An 18250-nucleotide genomic window follows, 5' to 3' on the forward strand; every position below is an offset into this window, starting at 1 on the left:
GCGCAGAAGGGTCGCGGGCCAATCGATCAGTATTGGCCGGTGCACTGTCCGGACGGCTACGAGGCCTTCGGACCAGCGACGGTGCGGTCTCCTCTTCCTCGTCGTCGTCGTCGGTGATCCGGACGAGCCGACGGCACTTTGGCGCCTGGCTGTTCTCTGCCGGCAGCGTTGGCGCAGGTGAAGGATCTGTTGCTAACGGCCTTTTCCCCGCCACTCTCTCCTCAGTGGTCGGGGTAGGGCGGGCCTGGTCCTCCTCACTGCTGGTGTAACGAGTACACCGAGCAGCGTCTTCCTTCGGCGGATCCTCCCCCGTAGGATTCTCCATCCCAGGTGCCAGTGACACATACACTATGCACCGGTCAACATCTCCGATCTGCAAAAGTAACAAAGATAAGTCAGCAGCTGACGATAACAAATGCTAAGGAGAAATAAACAGTAAGATACCTTAGGTGCTGATCGCCCCAACTTGAAGGCTTGCACTCGATCACTACCACGGACGAAGCCCCCGTCCGCAAAGTTGAACAGCTCGTTCAACACCTGCTGCACCTCTGCCTTCTCCAAGACCTCAGGCCGCATCCTGGTCAGGTCCAGGCTCCCGGCGTACTCGTACGCCGAGTGTACCCTCTTCTGGTAGGGCATCACCCGACGACACACAAAGTTGCCGACCACGCCCAGCCCGTCCAAACGCGACCAGTCGATCAGCTTCATCAGGTCCGCCACTTGGCTGTCGAACTCTAGGCGGTCGGTCCAGCTTACCCTCTTCTCGGGGATGTACCCCACGTCGCAGAACGTGGAGCTGCCCGGTTATTCCCTGACATAGAACCACTTCCTGTACCATTCGGTTAGGGAAGTGTTCCACGGACAGTGCAGATAACGGTTCTTCATCCCGTCGCGAAGATTGAGGTATACTCCACCTGCAATCTTGGAGCCTCCAACCGCTTTCTTCTTTCTTAAACAAAAAAGATAACGAAAGAGATCGAAGTGCGGCTCTATGTCAACATAGGCCTCGCACAGATGGATAAAAGTGGAGATAAGAAGGATTGAGTTCGGGTGCAGATTGCAAATCTCAATCTCATAATACAAAAGAAGACCTTGAAGAAAAGGATGAACAGGAACCCCAAAACCCCTTTTAATAAAATCCTCGAACACTACGATCTCACCGGCGCGGGGGTCGGGGTAGCTCTCCCCCTCGGGCGCCCTCCAGCCGCCAAGCTCCGGGCTGTGCAGTAGCCCCATATCGACGAGGTCACCGAGGGACTTTGTGGTGCTGCGGGATTTCTTCCATTCCTTGGCCATCAGCTTGGCCCTCTTCTTGGAGTCGCTTTTCGCCATTGGAGATGCGGGAGAGGTTTCGAGCTAAGAGTTTGCAGGTGGTTGAAGAAGGCGAGAGCGGAAAGCTTGAAGGCAATAGCAGGGTAAGCAATGCGGGGTTAATGTCAGGATTTTATAAACTGCAACTCCACCCCTCCCACTTCCCGCATTCTTGGGAAGTGGACGGGTCATACGGCAGACGCGGCGCTTCGGTTTTCAATGATTATCGACAATTAATGCGGCGGAGTTTTCGTACAAATTGATGGTTTCCTTTTCTCAAACCGCGCAAAGGGCGGCTGCACAGTTGCCAGGCGCAACTTTTCACGCAGCCATCTGACATCCCGTCAGGAGGTCTCGTCACGTCAACTTTAATGTGGTAAAATTTTTCAAAACAAGCAGACAAAAAATGGCAGAGAGTCAGCAATCCGCGAACTACACCGACCACCGAGCACTTGATGCTCGGGGACTGGTCACCCAGTCTATAAAATCGGAACTTCAAGAACTACACCGACCACCGAGCACTTGATGCTTGGGGACTGGTCGCTCAGTCTATCAACTCAGAACTTCAAGGAATGCACCGACCATCGAGCACTTGATGCTCGGGGACTGGTCGTCAAATTTGTTGGGACTGCACCGACCACCGAGTGCTTGATGCTCGGGGACTGGTCGCCTAGTCTATTAGTTCAAGAATCAGCGGGCTGTATCGATCTCCGAGCATGGTACACCCGGGGACTGGTTGACCAGTTGGTCAAATTGATACATCTATTCGATGATAAATGAGCATGAGATGCTCGGGGACTGGCTAATTTTAATTTTTTAGACCTTGCTACAAGGCTCATACTTCGCCTTCCAGCAAGCTCGGGGACTACATCGGTACGATGCATCTGGCGATGCATCTCAGTTTTAAAACTACTTTGGGGAATTTTCTTTTGACCCTGGCACCACGTGCCTATGTCACCTACTACCAGGCTCGAGGACTAAGTGGGCACACTTCACCTTGCGGTGAATATGCTTGCCTTTTTGAGGATCCGTACTTTTCAGAAAAGTAAAGTGGGCACACTTCACCGGAAAAGAAATATTTTTTCTCAAAAGCACCATGCATTCTTCGGACAATTAGCTTCTTCTATGATGATGTTGATCAAATATATTTAGATTTGGTCAAAATACCGTTGCAATTGTTTGGGCAATTTTTCATGCTGATTGAAGATGTCAAAGTTTCATTGGGCGAAGAAGCTCAAGATGGCGTGTTACTTCACAATACATGGTGCTCGGGGACTAGCTGTAGGGGTATAAACCCCTATACCCTTACGGCTAGACTTGGGCCAGGAGGCTTGGCCCATTACGAGACAGGCTCAAGGCTTGATCCAACAGCTTGGAGTTTCGCGCAAGGAAACAAGGCGTGGAGATCAAGCAGGATTCTAGTCGGTTAGAATAGGAATTGATATCGAACTATCTATGGCAATTGTAACCGACTAGGATTAGTTTCCAGATCTGTAACCCTGTCCTCCAGACTATATAAGGAGGGGCAAGGGACCCCCTAGGACACATCATATTCTCTCAACACAAATCAATACAACCAGACGCAGGACGTAGGTATTACGCCAACTCGGCGGCCGAACCTGGATAAAAAGCTTGTCCGTGTCTTGCGTCACCATCGAGTTCGTAGTTTGCACACCGTCTGCCGATAAACTACTACCGTGGGTATACCCCAAGGTAGACTGCCGACCAGCTTTCGTCGACACACATGTGTTGGAGTGGATTGGGGTGAAATTTAGTTCAAGTTTCACTCCAATCTACCCTAATACACGTGGATTGATGCGAATCCGACTACATCTAAACAATGCCTTAGGTGGGTCACCACCCCACAGGCTCTATGACCTCCACACGTGCGACGTGTCGACAGTTATCTTGGTCGGTGGTGATGACCTCGGAAAATCGCGTCCCTTTTCTGCGTTCGCGCGCGCTACCCTTTTCAGCTACGGGTTTACCCTGTCACCACTCCAAAAACAAACACTCCTAAGGCCGTTGAGGGAAATAAAAGGGAAGCTTCCTTGCCTTTGTTCGTTTTTTCTGCAGCGAACACCGGCCGCCTCGACGCGGACGTTGATCCAGCCTCTTCTCTGTTCTCACTCGACGAGTAAATAAAAAGACTAAAAAGACCCTGGAGAGATCCATTCATGTCTGCCAGGAGCCACCAGGAGGGATCCCGTCAACCGTCATTCTTCTCTCTCCCCCCCCCCCCTCTCTCTCTAGAAAATTGGACGAGGAGACGAAGATACAGCGCTCTCTCTAGCGCACGCACTCTCTCTCTCTCTGTGTCTACTAGAGCACACACACTCCTCTCTCTCTCTCTCTCTCTCTTGCAGTTGGACGCACCCTCTCCTGCCAAGCAGCTTTTTGCCAATTTGCATTGCGTTGCGCCCTACAACTACAAAGCTCCTCTCTCTCCTCCAACGAGCAAGCCGCCCTTCTTCGGTTTCCCCTCCCTCCACCACACGCCTCGTGATCCTCCCCAACCGAACGCCATGGTGAGCGGCGTCGCTGCTTTCGCCTACCTCTACCTGTGTTTGGCCTTCGCCGCCCTCGAGCTCACCACCTTCATGGACCCGCTGTGCGGTGCGGGCCGCACCAGCACCACGACACTCGCCGACGAAGCCCCACTGCACAACAGCGCGGCCGCGGCCGAGGTTTTCCCGCCGTTGGTTGCGGCGTTGGTGGTCTTCTACGTCGCTGTCGCGCTCACGTACCGTCACCTGATGATGGGTCGCCACGTCGGCGCCGCCGTCCCCGTGGCCGGCGCGCGCAACGGGCAGGGGCAGCTCTCGATCTCGGGGCCGCTTGTCATGTTCCTGCTGTGCGTCTCCGCTAGCACGCTCGAGCTCATCGTGTTCGGGGGCCAGGCTGCCGCCGGTGGTGGTGCCGATCACGGCGCGCTCGGCCTGGCTGTTCTCCGCGCACTGCCTGCCGCGGCGACGGTCACCTTCTTTTGCGGGATGATGCTCATCATCGTCGACGGCGCCGCGCACGTCCGCGCCGGCGGCGAGGCTGCTGGCGGTACCGGTGCGGTCGCTGGAGACGGGCCGATCCAGGGACTCATCCTGCGCCTCCTCACCAAGATCGCGGCCGGAGCGGCGGCGGCGCTCGTCAGCCTCATGGCCATGGCCATGTTCCTCGTCCTCCTCCACGGAGCCAAGTAAGTTTCCTCAAACTCTACCAGTCGCCGATCGACCCACCTCACCCTTCCCTGCCCGCCGTGCGGCGTGCGCCCGCGCATCCGCCCCCGCACCATAGGTGATTAGGTGCCTGCACTGCACCGCAGCACCGCGATCCGCCTCCCTTTCCCCTTGCTGCCTCGGTGTTCCGTGCGCCCGTGCCTCTTCCCCAGCGTTCCCGGCTCGGCTCCCCGTTCGCCCTTAACCCCCAAACCCCTCGACCCTCTTGCTTTGCTTTGGTGGTGATGGTGGCGGGTGCTGCGTGTTGCTGGAAGGAGTCAACAATTATCCATTGGAGTGCCGCAGGGCGCAGCATTGCCGGCTGCTTGCCACCATTTGCTTTGCTTCCGCGAGCTGCTTCGGTGCTTCCTCGAGCACCTTTTTATTTGCCCTAGAACAGATGGATGTGGTTAATGGTCATCCAATCACAACCCCTTCATTATACTTATACAATCATGCATCTTTACAATTGATCGTTTCCCTTTTGCGATGTTCAAGATTGGTGGTTGCATACACGTACAGATGATTAAACATAAAATGTGGGCAATCTTGTGTCTTGCAGATACTAAAAGCATGGAAGTGGAGGTGCTGGTTGGTCGCATTACAATTAAGGTCCATCACACAGCAGATTTCAACTGCATCTCCATAATAAATTTTCGTGTGTGTAATTCAGACAGACCATGTACTACAATATGTTTGTGGTGGTTATTACTTGTGACTCCGGATGCCGTGATATTGTTTCGAGCTTGTGTGTCTATTATGGTCGAAACTTTCCTATGCATTAGTCACCATTTCGTACTATCAGACATGGGAATGTGTGGTTGAGTAATATGGTACAATAATCTTCCGTGTTGCTGAATGTGCCTGATGATTGCTAATAAGTGTACCAATTTGATTCGAGATCCTTGTATTGGCACTGGCATATGCAAATGTGCAATAAATGCATGTTGCCTTTTGCCTAGGAATTGGACCTGTTTTTCTTTCCATGTACAGGTTGAGAACTTGAGAATTGGCAGCTGAGCTTGAAGAGTTTGCTGAGAGAGGAGTTGATGCAGGTTATGCTTCTCTAAAATTGCAGATTACATATTTCAGTTGGCTCAGTATTTTGGGGGCTTGTTGGAGTAATTATCTAGTTCTATTTTGATGGTTCCTATTAGAGCCTTTTGTTATGTGCTTCTGTAAAACTTCTCCTAGGTATGGGGTTACTACTTACTACACATGCACTTTGCTCTAAAAAGATTTGAATACGGGTGTTAACAATTTCTCTGAATTGCTTCGATCTGTTCTGTGTGCAGGTAGCAATCAAGGCCTATATGCATATTTTGCCAGCTACATCTTAATCATATCGTTGCCCAGAGATAAGATATGATGCTATAAGTCTTGCCTCTAAACCTGTCAAATAGTAAAACCCTGATTGATCACTTAAGGTGTCTTTTCAGACTTATTCATGATGAGTTATCTTGAGATGTGGCAATATTTAGCCAGGAACCAAATACTCCCCTAGTCTCATCTAGTGTCATGCTTACTATAAAAGTTAGCTCTATTGAAATCTGGTTGTGGTCTTGTGGCAAGTTCTTGTTGATCATGCTATTTTGTGAGATTAGTGATATCCGTGGGAATGCATATACGTGGATGTTGGAGGCCGGAATATGTTATTCCTTAATCTAAAAATAATCCGTGGGATTGCAGATTTTTGTAGGCTCCTCTCTTTGTTTTGCTCGTAATGGTACATTTGTTAGGTACCTTTTTAGACCATAGACCCATATGGCCCTGCTTATATTGAAAGCATAAAGAGGAGTTACTGGTGAAACCAGTTTACATCTCAGTTTTGTGTGCACGAAGGCACCGAAATGAAAAACAGAGCTGCTCCCCACCAACTAAAACCTCCCGATATGATAACAAGTGACCCCAACATCTTTTTACAGTTAGGCTAAAACACAGAGACGCATTTGTTAGGTGTCTTTGAGTTTTCTTTTCCTTTTCTGTAGTTGCTGTGATAGGAAAGATGTTTTTTTTTTTACTGTTGTCATGCCCAGGACTTCAGTTAACACATAAATATTTGTATGATTATGTAGGTTGCTTCCAAACTGACTAAAGTAAGACACTAATAGGACCGTGATTAACTACTTATACTTGTTTTGAGGGTTTTAAGAAGTTGGTCGCATCCAGTGCCATCTTTGCTTCGTATCTAACATTCTAACCTTATGTAATCATAATTGAAATATGATTGCGGCTAGCTACTTCTTGTTAATTATGATATTTTGTTCATCTTATAAGAAAATTTCTTCTGTAAGATTGGTAAGTATGAATTGGTCTGTGAGGTTATGCATACTCTGCTGATTTTGTTGATTTGTTATCTGTCCACCATGAAATTGTTGGTCGTCCCCAAGTCCATTGAACATTTGGACTTGCTTTCTTTAGTATTTGATCCTGGTCCTGGGGTATTAATATATATAATAGGACATGTTTGTCATGAAATGTATGATTTGGCAATAAATCCTTGAAAGTACCTGACGCACAATGCAAGCACACATTATATGGACTGATGGACTCCGGCCTCCAGTCAATGTACTTTTCTCCTTTTCCTATATGTACTGCTGACTTTCTGTGTGATTCTGAATATAAGTAATAACCTCATCTCGCAAAGGTTGATGCAGGTTGATAAGCCTTTCGTTTTCATATCCGTGGTTGCCATCGTGCCCATGGCCCTGTGGACAGTGATGGCTGACAGCGAAAGCTGACTCCTCGTTGTCGCCGCGCTGCGCGACTAAGGGTTGTTTAGTTCCCAAAATGTTTTGAAGATTTCTCGTCATATTGGATCTTGCGACACATGCATAAAACATTAAATATAGATAAAAACAAAAACTAATTACATAGTTTGTCTATAAATCGCGAGACAAATCTTTTGACCTTAGTTAGTCCATGATTAGACAATATTTATCACAAACAAACAAAAATATTACAGTAGCGAAATTCAAAATGTTTTCACATCTAAGCAAGGCCCAAGGCAACCGGCTTTGCCTTCGAGAGACGTTTGACGTTTCCATGAAAGCGACACTCGAGTTGCATCTTGTGCGTACTTGCAAAAGTGGCCGCTCTATAATTTTTTTGTCGTTTAAACTTACCAGCTCAATCTATGATTTTCTGTCACAACAAATCATCAGCTCATGCAGTCAAATCTGTTCGACGCCGCCGGCGCAGGCCAGGGGGCGGCGGCCAGCAGCACCACGCACCTATGGATGTCAGGTCAGGTGTCACTGTCACATCGGGGGCGTAGGGATTAGGAAATGTGGCCATGTGGAAAGCAGTTTTTTATGTACATACCGGGCATTATTTATCCATACCGTTAAATATGCATCAAAATATATGAAATAGTAGGGAGAAATGTGAATACATGCTGCATTGTATTACTGGACCATGTGGGTCACCCTGGGCACTTTTTATCCGCAAACCGAAAACCGAACCGAACCGAACCGAAATTGCGGTTTATTCGGTTTTCGGTTGCGGGTTCGGTTATGGTTTTTGTGGTATTCGGTGTTCGGCCTCGGCTTCGGTTTTATACTAAAACCGAACCAAATAACCGAATAAACCGAAATACCCTCTTTCACTCCTTCATCGCGGGTTATTTACTGTTTCAATAATGAAGAACTTTTAAAACTATGTTTGCTGCCTTGTTGATTTGTGTACTATGAGAATGTGAGATACTAAGATGCACTACTTTTAAATTTTCATGTTAAGATATTATTTTAATATGTTGTTGCTTGCAATCTGTTGTTGTTTGAATATGCTGATGCCATTATGTTCGGTTATTGTGGTTAAAAACCGAAAACCGAATTTACAAACCGAACCGAAATTCTGCGGTTTTAATTTTTTTTTAATAACCGATCGTGCTTATTTGTTGGAAACCGAAATATTTTTAACCGAACCGAACCGAATTTGCGGTTATAACCGAACGCCCTGGACAACATGTGGGAGTGGGAGTGCCCGAGCGGAGTGGGACACACACGAAGTCCACGGGTTGTGGACAGAAGCGCGGTCCACCACGGCAAACTGGCAAAGCGCCTGCCGCTCTTCTACCAACCTGCTGCCTTCACGCGGGTGACGGTGACCATGTGGTGCCGCCCGCACGCGAATGGCAATCCACGATCGGTCATTTGGTAGCTTTGTTTACTTTAAAAAAAATTATATTCTTTTTCAGATTTGTCATCATATTAAATTTTACGACACATACATAAAGTATTACATATAGATAAAATAAATAACTAATTGTATAGTATACTTCTAATTTATGAGACGAATCTTTTAAATCTAGTTAGACAATATTTATCAAATATAGACGAAAGTGCTATAATATTTTTTAAAAAAAAATAGAACTAAACAAAGTCCAATTTGCCGTAGATCATGGGGTCTGATTTTTCAACCTACGAGAACGAATTCTGGAATGTTTGCATGGATTCGATCGGTCCCGTTCAGGCTTACTACTCGAACTAGGTTCATACCAACTAAATTTTTATTTAAAAAACACAAAGATCACACGATAAGATAACAATACTGTGAAATGAAATATGATGTTAAAGTAATATTTAATCTAAAAAAACAAGTTCGTAAATTTAACTGTCACAGAGTGCACGGTGTCACGGGCTCAGCCCGTTCGCTTGTTTTATAAGCCGTACTTTTTCTGCCAGCTAACAGTATTTTTCTCTCACAATAAACCAACGAACAGTATTTTCAGCCATGACTTTTGAGACCAGCGAACAATTGAAGAAATCTCATATATCTATTTCTTTCGTGCGCTAATAAATAAATGGAGTAATGGAAAAAAGTACACTACCTTATGGGCAAGATGCAAGCCGATAATGATTTTTTTAGGTTTGTTATCAAACCCACAATTCTTTTTTTTATGGAATGCATCTCGAGAATCCCTTTGAGGGGGCATGTGAACATCAACCTTTGTCACATTAGTGCCGTCTTCGATGGTACTGTCCTTCAACTGGAAGCTCATTGCACCTTTCCATTCGTCCTTGGCAGTGCCTTTCACCATGCTCTCGTCTTTCTTATACTCTACTAGGTAGCGTGCCCGTGCGTTGCTACGGGATAGCTAATATTTTATACTTAAAACACACAGATCCAATGATAAGATAATAATAGTGTAAAAATTAAATATCAATGTTAAAGTGTTATTTAATCAAAAAGTAAACTTTATGAAGTTAACACAGTCACGTAGAACATGGTGTCGCAGGTATATAGACTTTTTTATGATGCAGCTAAGATAATATTTTACATTAGTAATATGAAATCTCCAATATTTATTTTTTCATGTGTCAGTAAATCCATAAATAAGTTTCACCATATCTCCATACCATCCCGCAGAGCGGTTGGATTAGGCTATCAATTGGATTTGAGGGCAAATTATTTGAACGCAGTAGATCACACACCATTAGAGATTCAAAAAACAACTAATAAAGATAATGTTAGATATTAAAAAATGATTGGACAGTACAACAATCAAATAGCTTGTTGAGGCGTTGGAACCTCCTGTTCCCAAATTTTTGTACTCTGAACTTTAGGCTTGGTCCGCAGTGAGCTTTAGGCGTTGGAACCTCCCACGCACGGGCACGATCAGCGTGGAGGCGAGGTGCATGTTTTTGCTCATCCGGTTCCGGGGACACCAATATGGGCGCAAAAGGCGTCAATAGCTTCCGCACTGGCCTTGTGGATGCGCCACCTAAAGTGTCGAGCGAACTCCAGCATCCTCTCCTCTCCGCCGTGAGCTTGGTCAATTAAGGACCGCTTCTTGCACAGAGCCGAGGGCACGAAGGTCAACCCCACGGCCATCAGTGGGCCAGAGGCGGAAGACGCAGCCACGAGCAGTGGCGGCGCTAGGAGGAGCGGAGATAAGCTGGCAGTGCCACCGGTGAGGGTCACAGCTGAGGGGGACGGAAGCAACGCCCTGGATCTTTACCTTGTTAATCTCAGATGACATCTCGTCACTTGAACTCACAAGCTTTAACAGCACTGCCTCATCGCCCTTGCCATTGTCGTGCTCATTGAGGTTGACCGACCGATGGTTATGGTCAGCACCGAAATAAACAACTGCAACGCACAAGGGTAAAACGGGTCAAGTAATCAACTTTAGGTAGGTGTAGGTGAGAATGGGTTAAATGGTGATGAAAATGGCAAAAGACAACAATCTCCATATCTAGTGTGTGTGTGTGTGTATATGGTCAAAAACAATATATGAAATAGTAAAAAAAAAATGCAGTTAACAAAGTGCCAAAATCTGTCATGTCCACAATCCACTCATCTTCAAAGTACTCACGAAACCTTAAATTATGCAAGCTTTTTCTTTCTTGCTAATCCCAGGGGACAGTTCCAATCACTCATTAGTCTAATTAGTAAACTCACTGCTGCCTTTCATTCTTTCTTTCGTTTAAAGAAAAATTATTGCTTTTTTTTAAAGAAAAGGATAACTAAAATCTTCAGAGTGTAGATTTTGTTAGGCATGTTTATGCATTTATGGCATTGCTTCAAGACATGATTATAATATCTTTCATTTCTGGGAATCTAGAGTTTACTTTATTTAACATAAATTAAAAGATTCTACAAAATAACGTACCATCATATGATACTTCAGAAAGCTTAGCAAGTGCATCGAAAAGGTCCTTTTCTTGGGCCTGATTCAAGGCACAAAATGTCATCAAAGCACAAGAAATATTTGACAATTTATTATAAAACGTAGATGATATTTGACAAGTAAATAAGTTTTGAAGGAGAAAACATTAATCACCAAGTCTGGTGTGTGGTGTCATGAACAAAAGAAAATAAATAATAATTGTCATCTTTTATACAACTTCATCTTTTTTATGAGATTCATTTAGTGCAGGAAGCCAGGAACAAATTAGCATGTGAAAAATAGAAAAAAAAAGGCAAACCAAGTGTAGCTGCATGGTGATGAGAGAAATTTCTCACCTCACATCTGCTGCAAGGAAGAGAGCAGGGTGGTGTGCAGTCAGGGTTTGGAAATGCAAACTATTTCTGAAGCAAAACTTCATATAGCTAGATAAGTAACAGGATTCATGATACATGATGGAATGGTGAGGCATGGATCTCCTTAGGTGGAATGGCAAAGTACTATTCCTAGTTCTAATTGGAATGCAGCAAAGGAAACTGCAATTTAACTTCCAACTTCAGTGGTGTGCTATTCCACATGGTTATTGCTTAATGACACAGGGGCAAAAATTCAGCTGCACATCCATGCATCTTTAAGAAAATCTTTGCTCACTTCAACTTAGTATGTTTTTTCTATGTAGAAAATAGAAGGGCTTCAGAGCTACACAAAGCAATGACCTGTTCTCTATGCTATTTATGTGACAGACCTATGTTAGAAATTTATTAGACTAATTCAATTGGACTACTAAAGCATATTGGGAATAGGACTACACAAAGCACTGACCTGTTCTCTAAAGCATACAAACAAAAACAATTATAGATAATACTCACTGTAAAAACAATATTTCTCCATGATGCCCAAATTTCTTTAAAGAGTGCCCACATCTAGCGGATAATGTCAGTCCAGCAAACCTGCCATTGCTTTAGAACATTAATGTAGTGTTATCTCTCAATGCTTAAGAGGCATAAAACATTTCTCACATATTTTAGATGTTAACATATGAGAATCTGTAATGTCAGTGTGCCACAGAGGCACGACAACTATTGCACTTGCCAAATCAACTATTGCACTTGCCATTAACTGAACCTGGTAAATTGCAAAAAGTCCAAGAAACATAGTTTCACAGTAGACAAAGTTTTACGGTCTTGACAAGCACATCGAGCTGTTAAGTAACTCAAGTTGGACAGACACATGGAATTGGAAAAAAAAGATGTCAACAAGAAATTGGGAACGATATGCAGGTATAGACATGGCATCGCAGACAAGTTATCACAAGGAGATTCAGATTTAAACTAAAACCAGAGCTCACATCCTCCTGAGTTTTTCTTCTTTAAAGAATCACATCCTCCTATATAAAATTCAACTGATGTCAAATTGATGCAGAAAGCACGAAGAAAAGTTGCTCGCTTCGATCAGGAGTTGCATATAGCAAAAAAGCTGAAGAATATAGGGTATGCAGTATAATGATCTTCGGTTATCATATATTCATAAAGGTACAATACCGACAATAGCAAGAATGTAAGAAATGCAATATTAAGCAAACAAGCATGTCACAAAATATTTTATTCAGAACTATGAACCATATGTTCAAACCTACATGGTTTTGGCTCTCAAGAAATAAAATGAAGCAACTAATTACAATTCACAGACACTATTGCAAGAAATTAGGAAGCCATGCTGCCAACAGTTTATACTGGAATCATTCTCGCATTGAGTACTAAAGAATTAGGCAGAGTATAAAAGCAACTAACCAAAGATCTATTAGCTTCTACGGAACATTATAGCTGATCCAAGAACTAATATATAATCGTTTCTTGGCATTTGGACATTTGGTTCGGTACAGGTGGATGCAACTCTGAACAAAAACAACAGGAGTACTTGTAAACCCAATCTTTTTCTTGGGTAAACTTTGAGGCAGGGTCGAACCGAGTAAAGAACATGCTCGTCCACATGTAAACCAATTTTTTTCGCAAAAACAAAACAGAAAAAGATTGTAGGTATAGTACATGTATCAACACTTGTACCTAGATCAGATCAGATCGGGATACAGATAGACAGGGTTTGGGTGGCCAATCTCGCACAGCAAGAATGAAAGAGAAGAGTTGTGCAAAGATGGAGGCATGGGCACCTGGCGTAGGGCGGAGGTGAGCGTAGCCACCGGCGGGGAGAGGAAGAGGCGGTGCACCGTCACCGCATGGGCCAGCCATGGCAACACTGTAGTCTGCCATGGCCTGCCAACGCCGGCGCGCCCCGCAACGACCTTGTGTCAACCGGTGACGGCTAGGGTTACGGCCCAGGGCGCGGCTCGCTCGGGTAGCAGTGGCCACCGGTGTACGCGGCGCGGGCAGCGGGCACCGGCGCGGCCGCTCAGGTAGCGAGTGAGCGGCGGGGGCGAGGGGCGCGGCCACCGGCGTGCGCGGTGCGCGGGCAGCGTGGCCACCAGAGTCCGCGCGGGTGCGGACCGGTTGTTCGGCCACCGGAGATCGCCGAGATTCCCACGGCGGGTCGCTGCGCGGACAGCGGGACGCGGCCACCGAAATATGCGCACCGGAGTTCGCGCGGGCACCGAAATCTGGGAGCGGGGCGCCGAGGAGGCGGTCGCCGATTCGTCGAGGAGGAGGCGGGCGCTCTGCGTGGAGGAGGATTCGTCGAGGGGGCGCCGAGGAGGATTCGTCGAGGAGGAGGTGGGCGCTCTGCGTGGAGGAGGATTCGTCGAGGCGGCGCCGAGGAGGATTCGTGGAGGAGATAGCGGGCGCTTTCCTTTTTTTGTGCTGCGGAAGAGAGAGCCGGGCGGGTTTCCTCATCGCAGGAGGCAGGACGAAAGACCCGATGGACGAATGTCGCACGAAACTGGTGTCCATCTTTTACTCTTTTTAGTTGTAGGAGATATGGCTCGTGTCACCATGGTCGGCTACCTAAGCATTGTATATTGCAAAAATAAGGGTACCATATGTAATAAAATTCTTTATTATTGTAACCTCGCAAAGACCTGAAGAAATATTCCTGTTTTACCTGTCCAGCACGAGCTTCTCCTCATAGTGTGCCTGATCGTCCTAGTCACCGCACTCTTTGTGCTCCACATTGGTTGTAATTATATCACCATCTTTACGGAAGCCTCTAGTCCTAACAACATCTCCATATCATAGTTTGCCTCCTCACCAGATGGCTCATCCTTATCATTACTTTGTCTGGTGGGTGCATGTTCTTCCATGGTTTCCTGCACACATTAAATAGAGATAACATAAATTCATCAACCTAGATCCCAGTAGATAACATAAATTACCAGTTTTTGAGTAGCGGGTCTATTATGTCAGTGAATAAAAAACTATGCTTCTTCGTTCTCGAGTTGCCAAAATCTATGTGTTGTCTAAATCATTTTCTGTGATGCCCACTACAAGCTGATGTTCACTACCAGGTACCGGGGATAAGCTGAAATTTTCTAATGACACAAAAGACAGAGACTCTATTGGAAACAATTAAAGAGATCTCGTTGAAAAAGGTATTGCATAGACTATTGAAACTATATTTGGTATATTTTTTTTAAAAAAAAAGGATAGATTCATCAGCTTCCAACCGGTAAACCATGGAATGCCAAGCAAACCGCTTCAAACAAATGAATCAATGAACAACAGAATATTGATACCATGAATTGGTGGAGTTCTGCTATATTAGCGTTCGACACCAAAACTGTCCAAGAGTAGTAGTTTACTGAATTGTAACAACCACAAAATAAATTTAGTAGGTACTGTCTGCTTAATAAAAATAATGGAAAACTAAAAAAGATGTAGAGGCCAATGTGGTTTGTCAGAGGGTAGCCAAAGAAAAAAACATGACTTCTTCAACTCTCATCCCACTGCCATCATAGAATGCAAAAGCAATCAGAACTTGAGTGTTTGAGTTTATTTTTAAGAGTGAAAAGGTTAGAGCATTCAGAGCTTAAACTGAATGACCTTTTGTTGTTGCCCTCAGGTTTAGACCAGGCTTCAACAATCTCAAACATCAGCACACAATTTTCATTTTTTTAGAGGTCCAACAGATATGAAATACCCCAAACTAAACCATTCAGAAACTGTGAAAATTCTAAACATATTTAAAATGCTTGGTAAGGAACATGATCTTTCTCAATGGTAGACACCAGTTGCTTAACTATTGAAGCTGAAGGAAAGGTCAACTTTATTGAATAAGTTGTCTCAGTTGATATGCTTGAGAAATCCTCATTCCCCGAGAGGCTCATTTCTAGTTCCTGGAACCACAAAGATTTTAGCATACGTGAAGATGCAGTTGGTTAAATAACCAATTTGTGTTTATAACACCAAACGAAATAAATTAGAGAATTTAAGCATTCAACAAAGAGGACTTTTGTGGGCTTAACCAAGATAAAAAATAGACTAAATATAGAACCATGAATATTGTCCCTGACAGCTCCCGTAAACTCAATATCCGGTCCAATTCACCAGAAACGAATGCTCCATTTGACTATGTTAGTTCGTCATATAAAAAATGCTCAAAAGAAGCTCACCTCAGCCATATGCGTCTATGGAATCCACACCCTGGGGCATTGACGGAGCCCAAAAAATAAGTAACAAGGCAACTGCATGTCTGCATGTATTAATTGAAACGTTAACTTTTCTAAGCCCCACAAAGCTGGAATTCAAAGCTTCAGAATTCTGCTGCGCACCACTATGAGAACAAAGAAGCACACAAGAAGAGTAACATTTCAATTGCCTGGAACAGCAACACTTCCACCACAAGTCCATTAATTCACCACTTTGTCAGTGATGATGTCCACCAATCTCACTATCACAGCAGCCCAATTGCTTCCACCTCAAGTGGATGGATTCAGCACCCAGTTCACCTTCTTGTACCACCAATCCACCAACACAGCGCGAGCACCACACTGAATGAAGCAGAGTCAAATTGGACAAGTAGAGTAACTGGAACCCGTACCTCATCAGCTCATCATGCGCGAAGACATCTTCACGTCACGCTCCCACCCCGTGGCACTCACTTCGGCTTCCCGCCAGGGACATCCATGGCGACGCGCCCCTGATGCGCTGTTGAATCGGCATCTGCGCCCCCACCACAACTAATCTCCCGACCAGAGCTCATGAGATTCAGACGCACAAGCCAACATCAGGGGCGAGACCCGTGCGACCATGCACAAACATACCTCGGAGGTCGGCCTTGATGTCGGTGAGCAAGCAGGCTACAACGACGTAGACGTTGGCGCTCGAGGACGGTGCTCTCGAGGACGGCGCTCTCACAGACGACGCTCGAGGACGAAGCTGTCGCGGGGCAGAGCTCGTGCGGACGGCACTCGAGGATGACGCTAGAGGACGGCGCCCTCACAGACGGATTGGGGCGCTCTCGTGGAGGAGATTGGGGCGCGTGATTGACGGCGCCCGCGCGGACGTGGTAGGAAACGGGGAGGGAATCGGGGAGGGGATGATGGTCGCCCGACTGTTTCCTAGTACGGACAACGCGGACGAGCGGACGCACGGCGGGGCAGACGGACGAAACGAAGAAAATGTCCATCTTTTAATTTTTTTAGTTGTAGGAGACATTTCCCTTTCTTTTCACTTTCACACACTCCGTTTGAATTGGAGTTGAGCGTTTCAGACCTTGTTTAGATGCAAAAAATTTTAGAATTTTGTCATAGTAGCATTTTTTTTATTTATTAAATAATGTCCAATAATGGACTAACTAGGCTTAAAAAAATTATCTCACGATTTACACATAAACTGTATAATTAGTTTATATATATATAATTAGTATATATATAGGATAATTCATTTTACTCCCAGTAGTAGTTACTCTTATGTGTATATCTCTAGATTTAAGGCGTATATGGCCCGATAAAGTGTGTGTAGACGAAGTATATGATCATAGTAAACCATCTAAGGTATTATGTAGGTTAATTATGCATACATACATAGAGTATGTGGTTATACTTATTATATATACTACAGTAATAACATTTTAGTAATATATTAAAAAATATAGATTTCTTTGAAATTTTTTCGCATAATAAAATCTAGAGTATCTTAATATAAGTATATGAACAAATTCAAAGTGATAAATGAGTATGAATACATATGCAATGTGATTTATTGAAGATGAGAGTAATTACTCCCGTGGGTACGAAAAATACACCATAAGATTTGATGTGACAGAAATTTTGTAAACTTTTGAAATTTTGAAAAGAGGCTCTGTGCCGACACCTCGTTGAATTGGCTAGACAACCAGAGTCACTGAGGCCTTGTTTAGTTTCCAAAAAAGATTTATAAAAAAATTTAGATTCCTCGTCATATCAAATTTTATGATGTATACATAGAGTATTAAATATAGGTAAAAATAATATGTAATTTACGAGATAAATTTTTTGAGTCTAGTTAGTCAATCATTAGACAATATTTGTCAAATACAAACAAAAATGCTACTGTGTTCATTTTATTTTATTTTTTTACTAAACAAGGCCTGAGTACTTCCGCTTCCGCTGGTGTCCAAACACTTGGACCAGGTGCATTGAACAGTTTAAAGGCCTGCAGTTTATTGGCTAGACATATCTAGAATTGTTTTTTTGTTTTTGTTTTTTTAGCAAACTTAGGCCTTGTTTAGATCCAAAATTTTTTGAAATTTGGCTACTTTAGTATTTTCATTTGTATTTGGCAACTAATGTTTAATCGTGGACTAACTAGACTCAAAATATTCGTTTCGTAATTTACAGACAAACTATTCAATTACTTATCTTTTATCTATATTTAATACTTTATACAAATGTATAAATATTCAATGTGATGGGAAATCTTGTAAATTTTTGAAATTTTAAAGGCATAAAAACAAGGCCCTAGAATTGTTATTGCTGAGGCTTGTTTAGTTCCGGATTTTTTTTTTTATTTTGAATATCGTAGACTTTTATTTTTATTTGCCAATTATTGTCCACTAAGTAGGTTCAAAAGATTTATCTCACGATTTATAGATAAACTGTGCAGTTAGTTTTTATTTTTATCTATATTTAATATTTCATATATGTGCCACAAGATTCGATATGATAAAG

The 18250-nt window shown here is 44.2% G+C and overlaps 1 protein-coding gene and 1 long non-coding RNA gene across 7 annotated transcripts; one reads left to right on the forward strand and one right to left on the reverse strand.

Annotated features, from left to right (window-relative positions):
• On the forward strand, positions 3837–4508 carry LOC8077315. Its single transcript, XM_002436606.2, has one exon. It carries the CDS (start codon positions 3837–3839, stop codon positions 4506–4508), a length of 672 nt encoding a protein of 223 aa, XP_002436651.2.
• On the reverse strand, positions 9861–16704 carry LOC110431221. 6 transcript variants are annotated; one of them, XR_002448604.1, is made up of 9 exons: positions 16364–16704; positions 15872–16279; positions 15713–15792; positions 14837–15436; positions 14206–14410; positions 13322–14108; positions 12024–12104; positions 11140–11197; positions 9861–10616 (listed from the first exon to the last, which is right to left on the reverse strand). It is a non-coding gene; the product is annotated as an uncharacterized LOC110431221 (long non-coding RNA). The 6 variants fall into 6 exon arrangements; XR_002448606.1 differs by having other exon boundaries at positions 15341–15436; positions 16141–16279; positions 16364–16702; XR_002448603.1 differs by having other exon boundaries at positions 12024–12113; positions 15341–15436; positions 16364–16702.

This window comes from Sorghum bicolor, chromosome 10, assembly GCF_000003195.3.
Source record: "Sorghum bicolor cultivar BTx623 chromosome 10, Sorghum_bicolor_NCBIv3, whole genome shotgun sequence".
Classification (NCBI taxonomy): Eukaryota; Viridiplantae; Streptophyta; class Magnoliopsida; order Poales; family Poaceae; genus Sorghum; species Sorghum bicolor.

What these genes read in the sequence shown, in the direction of transcription:
- LOC8077315 (XM_002436606.2), top strand. Translation starts at nt 3,837, where the DNA reads ATGGTGAGCGGCGTCGCTGCTTTCGCCTACCTCTACCTGTGTTTGGCC.